At 39.4% G+C, this 15,613-nt stretch overlaps 1 protein-coding gene across 1 annotated transcript in view; it reads left to right on the top strand.

Moving 5' to 3' along the window:
• Window positions 1-1,588, top strand: part of LOC132107317 (leucine-rich repeat-containing protein 52-like) — a 37,532-nt gene extending 35,944 nt beyond the window's left edge. Inside the window, exon 2 of the mRNA XM_059513554.1 lies at window positions 630-1,588. Within this exon, the coding sequence (XP_059369537.1) occupies window positions 630-961 (332 nt within the window). The 3' untranslated portion in view covers window positions 962-1,588. The remainder of the gene's footprint in view (window positions 1-629) is intronic.
• The last annotated feature ends 14,025 nt before the right edge of the window (window positions 1,589-15,613 follow it).

Genomic DNA, 15,613 nt, shown 5'->3' with positions numbered 1-15,613 from the left:
TATTTGTGAAATGTTATTATAATTCTACCATTTAATATAGATATATATAATTTTCTTCAAGAACATGTTTTACTATATTTTAACATTTTCAGCATCATTACTCCAGTCCTCAGTGTCACATGATCCTTAAGAAATCATATGCCGATTTGCTTCTCGAAAACATTTCATGCTATTAGTAATGTTGACAACTGCTTGTATAATGCATTATAAAAGTATTTTAAATGCATTAATTATGCTTTTTAATGCACCGTACAGTCTTATGAATAATTTTAAAAATAGATTATACAGTACATACAGTTAATACATTATAAAACTTTAAAAGTTCATTGTTACACTATGCATTTTAAATTTGGTTAAAATTTATTTGTAAGATATGATATGATTTATTACAGCATAGATTATTAATAATTATAATGCATTTTACCCTTTAATTACCCTTTATAATGCATTATACATAAAGGGTTACCCTATTTTGGTAGTTCTCTTTTCAGTATTGTTTGGTGAATAAAAAGTGAATATTAAAAAGACAGTATTTATTTGAAATAGAAATGCTTGTCTCATTATAAAATCTTTACTGTCCCTTTTGAAGAAAGTAATCCATCCTTGTCTCTTCTCTGACTTCTGTCTAGATGAGGGCCAGACGGTGTGCCAGGGGCCGCCGGACATGCTGGGTCAGCGCCTGGCGGAGGTGGGCATGCAGCTGCGATCGGAATGCCACCAGGGACTGGGTTACTGGGACTACCTGTTCTTCATCGCCATCGGTTTCGTCATCTTCAGTGCCGGGACGGTGTCGGCGTGGGTGATGGGCGTGCTCATGGTTCTGTACGAGCGCTACAGCAAGAGGAAGAGCGAGGAGCTTGACAGCGAGGATGAGGAGGAGACAGTCATCCGAGGGGCAGGAAGTGGAGGAGGGAGTAACCATGGCAATGGGGACCTGAGCAAACCAGGCATGCAGGTGTGACCAGAGGACAAAGGGATGCTGAGAAATCTTTGATGAACAGACAGCGAGCTGCGGACAGAGCAAAGGAGTTTTCTTTTCTATAAAGAGGTTTAAAGTGCACTTTTTTAGAATGTGTCAACAGTAGTGTTAGATTAAGATAAGAGCAGGGCAGGACAGGGCAGGACTGATTAGATTTATTTCTATTCTTATAGGTGGTCACAGAGAACTTCTCTGTTTCTGACAGATCTAATGGTTGGTCTTGGTTAAAAGCATAGAAATAATGCTCACGCACAATGCTCTCCCCGGTGTTAGTAGTGTAATTGGGGCAGGGTGACAACACTGTCTTTCACACTTAAGAGAGAGACAGCAAGCTGGAAGGAATAGAGAAAAAGACAGATAGGTAGAGAGGCTTGAAGACTTATCCAGTAACCTATCTCAGCTTTTATTTACTTGCTTGGTCAAAGAAAGGCATAAAAATGGAGGATATACAAGGCAGTCTCTCCAGATTCATGCAGTGTGAAATTAACGAATAGAAGATGGAAGACACTTCTAAACTGTCTGCAAAACTCCATGCAAGGCTGAACATGCTTTTTAAGGTGGTCACAGACTGACTGACTGCTAAAATGATGGATTGATAAAAAAAAAATATTTCCAGGCCTTTACAATAAGGGTTTTTTCTGCTTGCCCTGTCTGGTTAGTAGATTTCACCCTGACGAATATAATATAAATATTGATGAATAATAATTATATGGGCAAATTATAAGAAATATTATAATGTACATTTTAAATTTAAAAAAGATAAATTTTTATTGTCAAAATAAAAAATTGGGTTGGGTCAGTATTTGTTTTTTTTTTACTAATAAATATATTCAGCAAGGATGCATTCAATTTATAAAAATAAAAATAAATGTTTTATGATTTTCAAAAGAATATTAAGTAGCAAAACTGTTTTCAACAATGAAAATAATGCTACTAATATTAACATTGTTTAAAATGAATGTTTCTTGAGCACCAAATCAGCATATTAAAAAAGATTTCTGAAGAATCATGTGACAATGAAGACTGGATTAACGGCTGCTGAAAATTCAGCTTTGTCATCACAGGAATAAATAGCATTTTAAAACATAGTAGATACGAAAAAAATAATTAAATTAATTAATTAAAAATTTTGCAAGGCATAAAACCACACATTGATGATTAATGAATGCACTGGCCAAACAGGGCAAGTGAACTGGCCAAAAACATTGTCACTGGCCTTGGGCCATTGGACCATTCTTATTGTTGAGCCCTGTATTAAGGGACATTATTGATCTCAGTAAGCCTGTATGCACTGCACCGAAAAGCCTTACACACAAGATGTAACCAGTCCAGCAATAACACCTCCAGGTGATACTGAGAGCAATAGAGGGAAAAGTGTGAGTGTTAGTGTGAGTGTGTGTGGCTCATTGCAGTAAAACCGCTATAGGTGGGGAAGAATAAAATATGTCAGCATTCTATAATTTTGGCAAGTCTTGATTTTTTTTATTATAATTTTTTTTAATCAAATGTGATTCCTCCTGTGGCTACCACATGATGCCACTCAAGGGCAGAGCTAAAGTGACCCCTCTATCTTCACACTGCACCATCAGCACTGGAAGGAATTGCGCCCACTGAGAGTGTTGTCTTAGTTTGTGTTTTCTGGTTGTTTAACACAATTCCATTAAGAAATTATGATAATGGCACATTCAAAAATTTGTTTTAGCACAGAATCTTATTGTCTAGTTTGTGGAGGATTCAGCAGACTAATATAATCTGGCATACTTTGCTCTGCTGCATTATTACTGCAATCCAGAACCTGAATTGTCTCTTTAAAATGTTGACAGTGTTCTCTACTGCACACCATGTCTGGATCTACAGCTATTCTCCATTATTTGACCATCACTGGATAAATTACTGCTGCCATTATCATTAGAAAATGTACACAAACGTCCTGTTTGAACCAAATTGGTTTCTGTCAGCTGCAAAAGTTAATTTCTCCAGGCAAATGGCAACATCTTTTGTGACTTCTTTATGGTTGAGCACTATACCAACACAGTTAGCACCTGGTGAGATGCTGGAGTGTTGGTGATTAGGGAAAAGGAGCAGTTTTACTCCTGAATTACCACATACAAAATGTGACACAACTCTTTTGGCAAATTCACCCATCTGTTTTAACATGTTTTGTCCCTATATTCAACTTTAGAAAGAGAAGTGTAGAGAAGTCACGTCCTCTCATTTCTAGAGTTTTTAGAAGAGAGGGAAAGCTGATTTTGGTGTATTGGGTGATTGAGGGTTGCTAAATCCATCTGTAACGAGTTAAAGAGCTTAAGGGAATAATGCTTGTGGCCTGGGCTGCTCTCAAAAATATCTCAGCTGCTGATTTTAAAAATCTATATATTCTTTAGCTAATTTTCTTTTGACTTCTTGTTCTCCATTTCCCTTAGAGCCGAAGTGGGTAATTCCCGCACAACTAGTGGCACCCAATGGAATTATGACCTTTTCCGAACAGGCTTCCCAGACACTCCCGTCTACAGAGCCACTAAAGCAAAATGGTGATTGTAAAAGGAATTATATTTCAATGCAACAGAATGATAATATTAATCATATTTCAATGCGAAAGAACACAAAAGCTCAATTGAGATAGCATCTTTCCTTCCAACTCATATTGTTTTTCATCACCATGTCCCCTTTAGGGGTCCCAATCCTATCTGCCATTAGTCAGTCAAAAAGATAGTCCCATCTTAAAACATGCACATGTGAAACCCCTCTCTCCCGGGTCATAACTGCCACTCCTCATTCTTGTTCCGAGTGGGTCTCTGTGATGAAAGTGGTGGGACCAAGAGCTGTGGGAATGGAGTAAGGCTGGTAGAGTATATGCTAACACTGTCGTCCCTCCTCCTTTTATTCTTGCGGAGCTCCGTGGGGCTCGAGACCGGTGAGTGGCACAGGTTTTGCGCATTAGCATTTACTTCACCGGCCTTGCTCCATTCCCACAGCTCTCGGCCCCGCCCTTCCTATCACAGTCTCAAACTCAGGTCTCCGGCATGGGAGGCGGACCCACTAAGAAGGAGGCTACTAGCCTCTAACACTGAAGACTGCAGCCACTAGCATCAGTCACTAGTGCATCTCTTGAGGTCAAGGAATGCCTCTGTTACACGTGCACATGCTCATTAAACCCTGTTGAAAATTTAATTTGAATTAAGAAGTCTAGAAAAATCTAAATCCAACAAGCTGGTCTTTTCATCTCCGAAGTCTCAACTTCAGGTCACAACCCTGGACTGAATGTGTGTGTGTGTGTGTGTGTGTGTGTTGGAACGCCCATCTCACCTACTTTTCAGCCTCTCATTCATTGTCTCTCTCATTCTGTCGTCTCTCACTTGTTAGAAGGTGGGCCATTTCAGATTACAGGTTACAGTGGTATGTCACCATGTCACCATTGTTTTGAAAGTGTTAAGACTAATAATACCATGTCTTCAGGGGCAACAAGATTTAGTTTGTACAGTTGAGCCAGGAAATACCTGAAGACACTTCCTCAAAAACAAATGAAAGAAAAATACTGCTAAAAATGTTGTGATACATAGACTAGAGGTTGCATGAGTCATGCTGATGTCAGCATCAATATGAGGATGGACCGTAGAGGTACTAAACTTTATAGCATCAAAAGCAACAACTGAAGTGTATATGCCGCTTTCACCTCCCATTAATTTTGAGAGTGATCATGCGTGACTATGTCATTGCCCTTTAGAAGAAGAAAGAAATTGGGGAGGAGTTATATTATTATTTTATCCCTCTAGGTATATAAATGTGTAATATAACAGGTGAGCCCTAGTGTATGGAGCCCCGCACATGACATGCAAGAAAAAATAAATAAATTGTGCGCATGATTTACTAATTCGTTCCCTCACTGTACTAAAACATGTACACGATTACTATTGCGTTCCCTATTATTCCCTAGTACTATTGCGGGAACGAATTAGTAAATCATGCGCACAATTTATAAATCGATTGAATGAAATAGTTAATCGAGGGAATGCAATAGTAAATGTGTGCACGTTTTAGTACATTGAGGGAACGAATTAGTAAATCGTGCACATGATTTAGCCTACAATTCTTTCCTGCATGTCATGTGCGGGGCTCCGTACTAGTGTAATCCGAAAGTCAAGTTAAGTGTAAGAGCTGGAGTTTATCTGAGTCTCCAGGCACTAACAGTGCCACAACACTGCAGTCTGCTCAGCTCCAAAACCGCAAGCACAATCAGCAATGCAGAAGGGATGGCCTGTGTCAGGAAAATCTGTAGAGACACACACATACACTCAACAGAACACTAATGAACTAGCAACACAACTCCGGCTATATCTTTGTGAATGCACAAACAAAACTTCAGCTGCTAGCAGTGAGTATTAATAATAGAGGTTGAAGTATATGTAATATGCACCAAAGCATTTTCATACAGATAGATGCAGCTAGAATCCACAGTGCTCATCAGCATTATCATTTTAAGCATTTGTTTTCATTGGTCATGATAATCGGTGGATGTAGCTAATGCTTTGTGGAAAGTTTAAAGGTTTCATGTCTACATTTAGGTCTGTAAGGATATGTGTGTAGAGTAAGCTAGCAGTGTGCTAATCTGATTTTAGTCACTGAGTGGTTGGCTTGCAAAAAAATAAGAAATCTGTATCTTTGGTTATATTCTATAATGCCCTTTCATAAAAATGTGCAAACAATTATACCTTTAGTGATACAAAAACTTGTCACTGGGACATTATCTTTCGAGGAACAACTTTGTACCTTATCTAACTTTAAAAGGTGCAAATTTTGGACCTAAAGCCCGAGACACACTACACGATTGTAGCAATCCTGTGAAATCACTGCAATTCACACTGTACGACATGGATCTAATAAACTTGGCTACAACGTGTGTGTAGACTGTACAGTAATGACACCTATTCACTTGTACAATACGACACACATTACTATACAGTAGAAGAATAAAATGTTATCAGCATGCGCTAGTGGTAAACAAAAAAAAACATGATAATGCTATAGGTTTAGCAGTTGTAGGTTTTGTTTTGTGCTGACAAAAAGTGGAACCGGTGAAAGAGAAAGGCATAAGAGCTTGAGTTAAGCAGTTTTATGTTTTAGCGCCATGTAGCGTTTATTTCATGTCGCATTTTTATAGTTTGGTCAGTAAACGTTGATCGTACCAGCAAACACACTGTGCATTGATAATGCTGTATCGTAGGCTATCTTTGGACAGAAGACCGTGACAACTGCCATCTTTGAACCTCTCTCACTGCACGACACAGAACCACAGATTAGGAGCCATGATCACAGAAATCGAAACGTTTGTTTCATGATATCAATCTTTTGTCTGGGACAGCTGAAAATTGTGCCGTGTGTCTCGGGTTTTAGAGTAGTAATACACAGTGTTGGGGAAAGTTACTTTTAAAAGTAAAGCATTACAATATTGCATTACTCCCTAAAAAAGTAACTAATTACGTAATGTGTTACGTTACTTTTGCGTTACTTTCATGTTAATTTTTAAATATGAGCATGTTTTTTTTTTTTTAATATATAAGAAGTTCTATTTATAGCAAATGTAAAAGCCTTTTCACACCAAAAAGTTTAATGAATAAGCCTCAGGCTGAAGGAAAAGTAAATTCAAATCTGTACAGTAGAACACAAGAGAAGAAGGTTCAACACTCTTAAGCAATAATAATAAAAAAATTAATTAAGCACAAGTGTTAGTTTATCTAAAGTCATTTTTACTATTAGTATGGTTGAACTGGATCATCAAAGTTCAGCTTCAAAGACATTGGTTAATAAAATGGGATTAGGTTTGTGTCATATTCTGAGTTTGCATTGCACTTTTTTTTATTAATTTTGATGAATACTAAATCATTTTTTTTGCTAGTGGGATGAATTGATGCACATTCACATTAAGTCTAGAACTACAGTAACATTATGTTCACACAACGCCCCTGTACTTCCGATTTCTCCCAATACGGGGACAGGAGACTTGTCTGTCAATATAGGAAAACAAAGTAACTGACATTACTTTTTGAAAAGTTCTTTTTGATAAAAGTAATCTGATTACGTAACTCGTGTTACTTGTAATGCGTTACCCCCAACACTTGTAAAACGTATGAACACTTAAGGTACTACTCACCTCCTTTGAGGTTACTATCCTGGTGACAAGCTGTTGTACCACTAAAGGTACCATTTTTGCACATTTTCAGAGTGTTTACTGGATGTAACGATAGTTTCTACAAAATAAACCAAGCAATTTCATATGATTTCTGACCAGGTTATGAATTGAGTACTCTTTAAAAGTTATTTAGCCAATTAAATCCTCTTTAGTTTTAGGTGAACATTATTCCACTTGTCTAATAAATTGTTCATGATACCATAATTTCCAAATGTACTGCTTGGTACATAAAGTTGGTGTTCTTAAAGTTCAGCGAGTGTTGTGATTTTGTTTCATTATACATCACTTTGCTAGCAGAATACTATAATTGAAGAGCTGACATTTGAAGTTGGAAACTCCCATGACCAATCTTTAATGGAACACTGTGTCTTACCTATTTAACTCCCTAGATAGACAATTAGCAATTTAGACCTCGTACACCCTCTACCTTTATGGGTATAACAGCTTGTCCCTCAACAACTTTGACAACATTGTAGCTTATTTACCCCCAAAAAGGTTCATAATAGTATGCCTTTTAGGTAGGTAAGGTTTAGGTACAAGGTTGTCACTGAGACAGTACCCTTAAAGTGACAAGCTGTTGTGCACCTAAAGGTACAACTTTTATACATTTTTATGTCAGTGTAGATGCATTCTTGTTAGGATTTGAGACAGTTTTTCTCTTACATTCTTGTTGTGCAAATAACCAAAATGAAAGTGTGGGTGAAAGCTCAGTAGAGTTTCAAATTAGATTTAATACAGACAGTAGCTGATTTTAGAAGTGTTTGGTTCAGCCTTTAGTAAAAAGTCTAGAAAATAATATTGATCTATATAGTTAAACTATACCTAATAGTTATTTTTTAAACATTTGATTTGGATTCGAGCTTGGGGACCAGAGGCAGTGTTGCTAAATGCATGTCTTGCTGTAGTTTCAGCAGCACAGGACTGAATTTGGGCTCTGTGAGACTTTAGATTTGCTGGATCGATTTGCTGTCTGTGGAGGTGTGTCTGTCACGATCTGTCCATCATTCATGGAGCTCTGCAGAATTTCTCATTTTGTCTGTTCTCATCATTTGTTTTTTCTCATTTCTTGTCTTTTCCTCTCCACCCTGTTGTGTCTCCTTTACTTGTCTCATTTTTCATTTCTTCTCTCCTCGTCTCATCTTCTCTTCTTGCCATTTGTCTTGTCTCATTTAGTCTTGTCTGTTGTCTTTTCTCATCTCCCAACATGTCTGGCCTCTTCTTGTCTCTCGTCTCATTTAGTCTTTTCCCATATTGTCTCTTATCTTGTCATATGTCTTGTTTCATTCTTGAATCTCATCTCCTCTCCTTCTTGTTGTCTCTCATCTCATTTTGTCTCATCTCTAGCTGTACCATCTAGTCTCTTTTTGTCTCTTCTGCAGTTGGCTGCTCAGTAATACCTCTGTTCTGACTCTGCCCTCCTCTTTCGTATCTCTGTAGTGCTGGTTTAGTGAGGGTGGTGCCATAAAGGCTGCTGTAAGCCGTCTTCCTCTTTCTTAAGGAAGAGGAGGACTTAATCAGAGTGGATGACAGGATTCCACTGGGAACCAAAGTGTAATGATATCAACCTTCATATTCATCCGGAAGAAGGAGGCGGGAACCGGCGGACAATCAAAAACATTTTAATAACAAAATAAACACAAAACAGCGCACCAGCCCCTCACGGACGACTGGTGCGCATAAAATAAAAACCAAAACACAACTAAAAGCCCAGGCCTGGTCCTCTCTCGTCCTTCACTGTCGTCGCTCCAGTTTTATATCCTTCCATCTCCTCCATGGGCCTCGAGACCGGTGGGACGAACAGGTGCAGTTCATCTCCAATCACTCCCCCGGCCTCGCTCCCATGTCCCTCGGCCCCGCCCCACTCGTCACATACCCCCATCGCCCCTCGCAGGCCGGGGGGTACTCCCGAGACTGCGCTCTACTCCCCCCCCCCCCTCCCTCCGGGGGGGCCGCTCCCGGGGACCTGCGGGAACCTGGGGGTAGGACAGGCGAGGCGAGAGAAAAGGAGATGGAAGGAGGAGCGACAGAGACGAGAGAGGGGAGAGAGGAAAAAAAAAAAAAAAAAAATTCCGGTTCCCAGACGCACCGCTGCTCGGCCCTCCACCAGCTGGGTGATCTCCTCCGCGGTGCCTGGCGGTGGCACTGGACGGCCCTCGGCGGACGGCACGACACTCCTCCGCCGCCCGGTGGACGGCGACGGCTCCTCCGGTTTTGGGCAGCCGGCAGGAGTCCCCCGTTCCCTGCTCCTCCCCGTTCCGGCGGAGGCAGCAGGCTCCGGCCACCTGGCGAACGGCGCCGACTCCTCCGCTCCCTCACGGACGGCAGCCGTCTCTCCACATCGTGGGCGGCCGGTAGCGAGCTCGCCCGTCCCCGGCAACTCGCTCCAGTCCACCGCCTCGAGCGTCCATGGCGGCACACTCCTCGCCAGCTCGATGGCACCGCGGATTCACCACAGCGGCGAGGGATCTTCAGCAGCGCGTCCCTCCTTCTCCCGGGCTTCGGCACCACTGTAATGATATCAACCTTCATATTCATCCGGAAGAAGGAGGCGGGAACCGGCGGACAATCAAAAACATTTTAATAACAAAATAAACACAAAACAGCGCACCAGCCCCTCACGGACGACTGGTGCGCATAAAATAAAAACCAAAACACAACTAAAAGCCCAGGCCTGGTCCTCTCTCGTCCTTCACTGTCGTCGCTCCAGTTTTATATCCTTCCATCTCCTCCATGGGCCTCGAGACCGGTGGGACGAACAGGTGCAGTTCATCTCCAATCACTCCCCCGGCCTCGCTCCCATGTCCCTCGGCCCCGCCCCACTCGTCACACAAAGCTTAGAGACTTTCCTCTGCCTTGACTCGCAATAATTTCATCCACTTCAAGTGTCATGTTGATTTTCCCATTAGCAGTTGGGTGAGTGTAGACAGTTTGACATTTTCCCTCTATTATGTATATATATTTAACTCTAGAATGTATATATACTTTTTCATGATTATGTTTAATATAAACACAACCTTGCTCTTGCTATGTCTGCTGCATTCTTCTAAAGAGAGACATACTGTACTTCTGAGGATGATCAAATCCGTTTTTTAACCAATAATCGTTCAGAGGAAAGAATGACAGCAGCTCTCAGCACTATATGTTGTCATTATGCCCTTGTATATGGTGCATCATCAAATGGCATCAGGACATCATTTGAGGAACATTCTTCCAGCCTGAAACAATATCTCCCACATTAGCCTCACACATATGGTCACTGATCATTTGTATGGGGTGTGTGTCAGTTCACTGGGAAATTTAGTGGAGTCAGATCACCTCCCTTACCAAACACTTGCTCAGTGTGTGTGAGAGGTCTTCCATTCTGATAACCCCTCTTGAGCTCTTGGCATCCTGTAACACAGCGGAGGCTTGACTGCAGTGTGACAACAGCTCAGAGCAGGAAGAGAACGCTGATGCTCACAAACACACTCTACAGAGCTGGATCAGCCCTTTATCATCTCTGGCAGACTGAAAACTTTTATTTATTAGTTATTCTCTTCTTGTCCCCCACTTTGTGTCTTTGTGCTATTGGTGCACATTCAGAATCAGTGTTTCAGAAGTTACTTTGATACTGCACCTTATCAAGCTACAGACTAGTCATAATTTACAATGGCTAAATTATAGACACACTTCCCTCAAATAAATATCTAATTAATAGTTATCATTAGATATCATAAGGTTTATTATATTTGCAATCCTATCATAATAACCTTGCAGTCATAATCATAAATAACTTACTTGGCACTCTCTTTTATTTATTTGAATCGAACTCAAATAAATTGCAGATCTCCTAATTTTTAACATAGTTTTATTTTAATTTTAAACACAGTTTTAAACACACCATACTAATGAAACATTGGTTAAAATGAATCAGACATCCCAATAATGCAAAAAAAAAAACAGGTAGTGAAGGCAAAACACCCATACATATATCTGTTTTGAAAACAACTGAAAAATCACACTACTGCACAATATAGTTAATTATTGGCGTCACCACTTTTAGTTAGTTCCCCGCGACACTGCTCATAATACTGCATTCGGGAGGGTTAAAGTTGAGGACATCTCTCAGACATAATCAAAGCATCTGATGTAATCAGTCAATAACATGGTCACACACACACATAGTCTGCCTTCCAGGAGCAATAAACAGGTGACTTTGAGGCCTCGGAAGATGTCAAAGTTGTTTTACGACAAGAGAGAAAGTGGAGACTCTTTTCATTTGCAGTTGTTTTCCAAGAGCAGAACATGAAATATTCACGAGCATTTAATCTCTGCTTACTGACATTCACATATGAGCAACCCGTTCTTTAAATGCAAATGCTTGCGTGTACATTGACAATTCCACATTCAGTAGGGATTTAATATGAATATTTCAGACAGCTGCCTGCTCGTTGTGTAAGGGGTGACAAACAGAATCACACAGGGGCCCAAGGGGGCCCCTGACCTATTTACAGCCCCTACCCCACTGGTCACACACCAAACACACACACACACTGAGTCTGTCACATTTCTACACACACAAATAAAAAAAAATTACACAAATTCAACCTTCATAGAGATTTGTAAATGAGGGATAATGTTTGAGAATGGCAGGAAAACTACACGGAGATCATCACATTAGTAGTAGCCCACAATTATTGAAAGCAGAAAATGGTTAGTAGTTTAGTAGAAGATGTTTAGAAGAACATTTAAGTTAAAATGGCCAAGTTTAAATGTTTATCTAAAATGGCAAAAAATCTCAAGGTAGCCAAATATCATTCAGTTAGTTGTCCTGTTCAACATGTTGGTGTATCATGTGTTCCCTCTGTTGTTATGCTTTTGGCACATCAAATGGCACTTTGACTTTCATGTCCAGAAAGTGCAAAAACTTAAATAAACAATAGAAACCAGGGTCAATTTTATCTTAATGGGATAGTTCAAAGAAGAAAAAAAACTGTCATCATTTACTTTAAGTTTGTCTAAACATGTATGATTTTATTTCTTCTGTGGAAAATAAATGTTTAAAATCAACTTTCAAGTCAGTGGGGTCCAAAAGGACATTGAATTGACTTGCATTGTTTTGACAAATAAAAAATTTAAGATATTTCTCAAAACTCATACAGGTTTGGTCCGACATGAGGGTTAGTAAATGACGATCATTTATGATTTTGAGTGAACTGTCATTTTAATTACCCATATACCGTATATATATATATATATACCTTAGTGACAATGAAATCCCCATGCCACAGCACTCTTTAATGGTTCTTGAATGCACTTCAATGTTCATCCTTGCAGTAAAGCAGAAGCTGAATGTAAAGTCACCATTTTATGAACATGGTCTTTCATGCTTTGGCCTTTTTCTTCTCTGTCGTAATGGGATTCGGCTTTGTACTGGTCTGGTGAAGTGGGAAAGTACACATGCTTCACACACTTTGGTGTTTAGGAAATCAAGTCAAGAAACTCCTCACCGTATGAACATTTAGGGCTCTGTCAGCTCTGCAAGAAGCTCGGTCTAATTAATAAAACTATAGTAACTTATATTAAGTAACATATATCTTTTACTAAAACAGAAAAATAATAGAATATGTTTCTGGACTTTTTTTGTTGTTGATTTGTTTTGCTGTTTTATTTTCTTACTCTGGTGTGAAACATGACCTGTATTAGCACAAATGAAGAGGACGCAGGCAGACAAGATCAATAGTTGATCCCTTTTGCTTTGGTTCAGAGGCACTTAGATTGAACAAGTGAGCCACATGAGAGTGTGTGTAAGCATGCGTGTGGCCGGACATGTGTGTGTGTGTATGTGTGTGTGGCTCACATGTCCATACCTGTCAACTTTGAATTTATAACATTAAAGGTCATTTGAGTGAAAAATAAGGTGTCCTCCTTGTTTTACTGCTGTTTTCTTTCTCTTTCATGCGCGCTTGCAGTCGCACACTTTGGTGGCTTTAGAATTGAACATGCTATTTTTTGCCACTGTTTGACTTGTGTATGTAAATAATCTATTTTATGATTGGTTCACTTGCATAGTTTGTCATTTATCAAGGTGTGTCAAGTTACTGAATACATGTTAAAATTAAAATGTGGGCAGTTATATGTTAATAAGCTTGTGGTTATGATGTTATAGCCAAGATGATTTCTGGATTATGCTTTTATGCAGCAGAGATTTTAAACATTATATTTGGTGCTGAGTGAACTTGGTGAGTGTGATTTTGTTTGAAGTCTGTTTGAACCAAACGTTGTAACCGAATTCACTTTTTGTGTTGATTAACTTTTACCGATTAATTGACTAGTAATGTGCAAAACAAACTTAAAAAGTTCAAAATTTGACCTTTTCTTGCAGACACGAATTAATCAAATTTTACACTGGCCATCAAGTGGTAACCTAACACAATTTTCTGATGGTTTTATGCTTTCAACTGAGAAGAACCTTTGATAGTACATCAAAGAAGACACAGAAAAATCTTGTTTCACAACCGTTGAGCATGTAGTTGAACTATGACACTGTACTGTTCTGTGATTGCAATGTAAGTTTAGCACCCAGAGATGGAGGCCAGTGCTAGGGAGTTTAATATGTACACATGCAGGTCTCAGCTATAATATGAGTCATAGTGGCAGATAAATGGGTCAGAGCACAGACACAAACAAAAGACCACCCTGGAGGAAATAAAGGTTATAACTTACTCATAGGCAGTGCAAAGCTTAAAACACTTGGTTACTAACAGACAAGCATTTGTATTAAATGCCTGTTTAGGTTGAAGGAGAAACTTTAAACAGTAAGTTTAAAATCTGTAAATAAAAACATGAGCTGAGAAGTTATATATTCCTACTCTTCAGAAGTAATACAGTAGCTTTGGGTGAGGAAACTCAAAATTGAAGTTATTATTCACTGGAAATCTCATTTGCAATTCTTCATATTAAAACGTGCTGCATTGTGATTGTTTACATCATTAACGCCAAACCTGGCAAGAAGGATCTTGATTCAGCAATTTTTTAAATTTGCGAGACTGAATGCACATCATCGAACAACATGAGGGTGAGCAATGAATATTCATTTCTGGCTAAACTATTACCTAACTGGAATTCATACATATAACGCCCCTGCACATTGGCCATTGCACTTTTCCTGTTCTCATTTATCTTCCTCTTCTTCTCTCCTTCTGTTCTAGAAATGCATAACACACAAAGACAGGGGTATTCCAGGGCTTGTGTCGACTGCCAGTTCACTGGAAACACAATCGCAGCTGACAGTTATGTGTGTCATGAGGACAACGGCACAGCGGGGCAGAGATGGCAAACACACAAATCTAGTCACCACATCAATACACACACAAACAGAGATTTCTTCAATCCTAGATTTATTTACACACATACAAAGACATTTAATTTGGAAAACTGAAATGTTTTGGATCCATTCACACCCACACAATGCTTACGGTCAAACAGAGGGATAAACCAGTAAATCCTCAGAACGTTGAAATAATCTGAGAGAGGTTATTAATATGAGACAGAAGGTTGGCATAATGCCCCAAATGCTATTTATAAAGGCCCAGTCCGGCCCTGAGTCTTTTGGATGGAGGGAAGTACTAAATAATGTGGGGGAAAACAGATAAAAATACATTTACATTCTTGCATTTTCAAGATGTACTTTTTATCAAGTATTTGTATATTTTATTATGTGGGAATCTAACCCACATCCTTGGTGTTGTAGTGTAACCCTTTACAAATTGAGCTACAGGAATAAAATACAAAAGCAGTTTGAAAAACTTAATGACCTTGGCATCTACCATTTTTGCCCAGGCATGATAGCAACACTCCCCCAAAGTATGCAACAGACACCCTGGTCTGACCTCCCCTCCCCTCTCCTCTCCATGTGCCTGGCTCTTTTTATAGCAGACCAGATTCATTAATAGAGAAGGTCCCTCCCTGGAGAACAAATCTCATTACAGAACTGCACATCCTTTGGGTGCTCTCTGGATCCTCGTTTGGGATCTTTCTCTGGCAGCTCTGCACCTTTTCCTGCTTTGGCAAGAATTAACCCACCTCAATCTCCCCTCTTTTCTAACTTAACTACTCCACAGAGATTGTAGGACAGAAAAACAACAGTCTCTTAATGAGTTTTGCTAATGCAAGCCATTTGCTATGTCACCTCTACAAATACAATGCAACCTTTCCTTCATTATAACATCAAGATTTATCCAACTTTTTCAACACGAGGTAAAACATTTGATGAGCTCATACTTTGTTCGATTAATTATGGTTGATAAGACAAATTTTCACTTGGCAGTGTTAAGAAACAAGTCATAAAACTGCTGTGATAGCTTTTTAAAATGTGCTAGCATGTAGTCTACCAGGTTAATGTAACTTTACTTTAGGTACAAATATGTGCCTTCAAAATACTAATATATACCCTTTGATGGTAAATA

This window comes from Carassius carassius, chromosome 27 (genome assembly GCF_963082965.1).
Source record: "Carassius carassius chromosome 27, fCarCar2.1, whole genome shotgun sequence".
NCBI classification, from domain to species: Eukaryota; Metazoa; Chordata; class Actinopteri; order Cypriniformes; family Cyprinidae; genus Carassius; species Carassius carassius.
The sequence above is the reverse complement of the archived record's forward strand: the minus strand, read 5'-3'. Positions and strand labels throughout refer to the sequence as shown.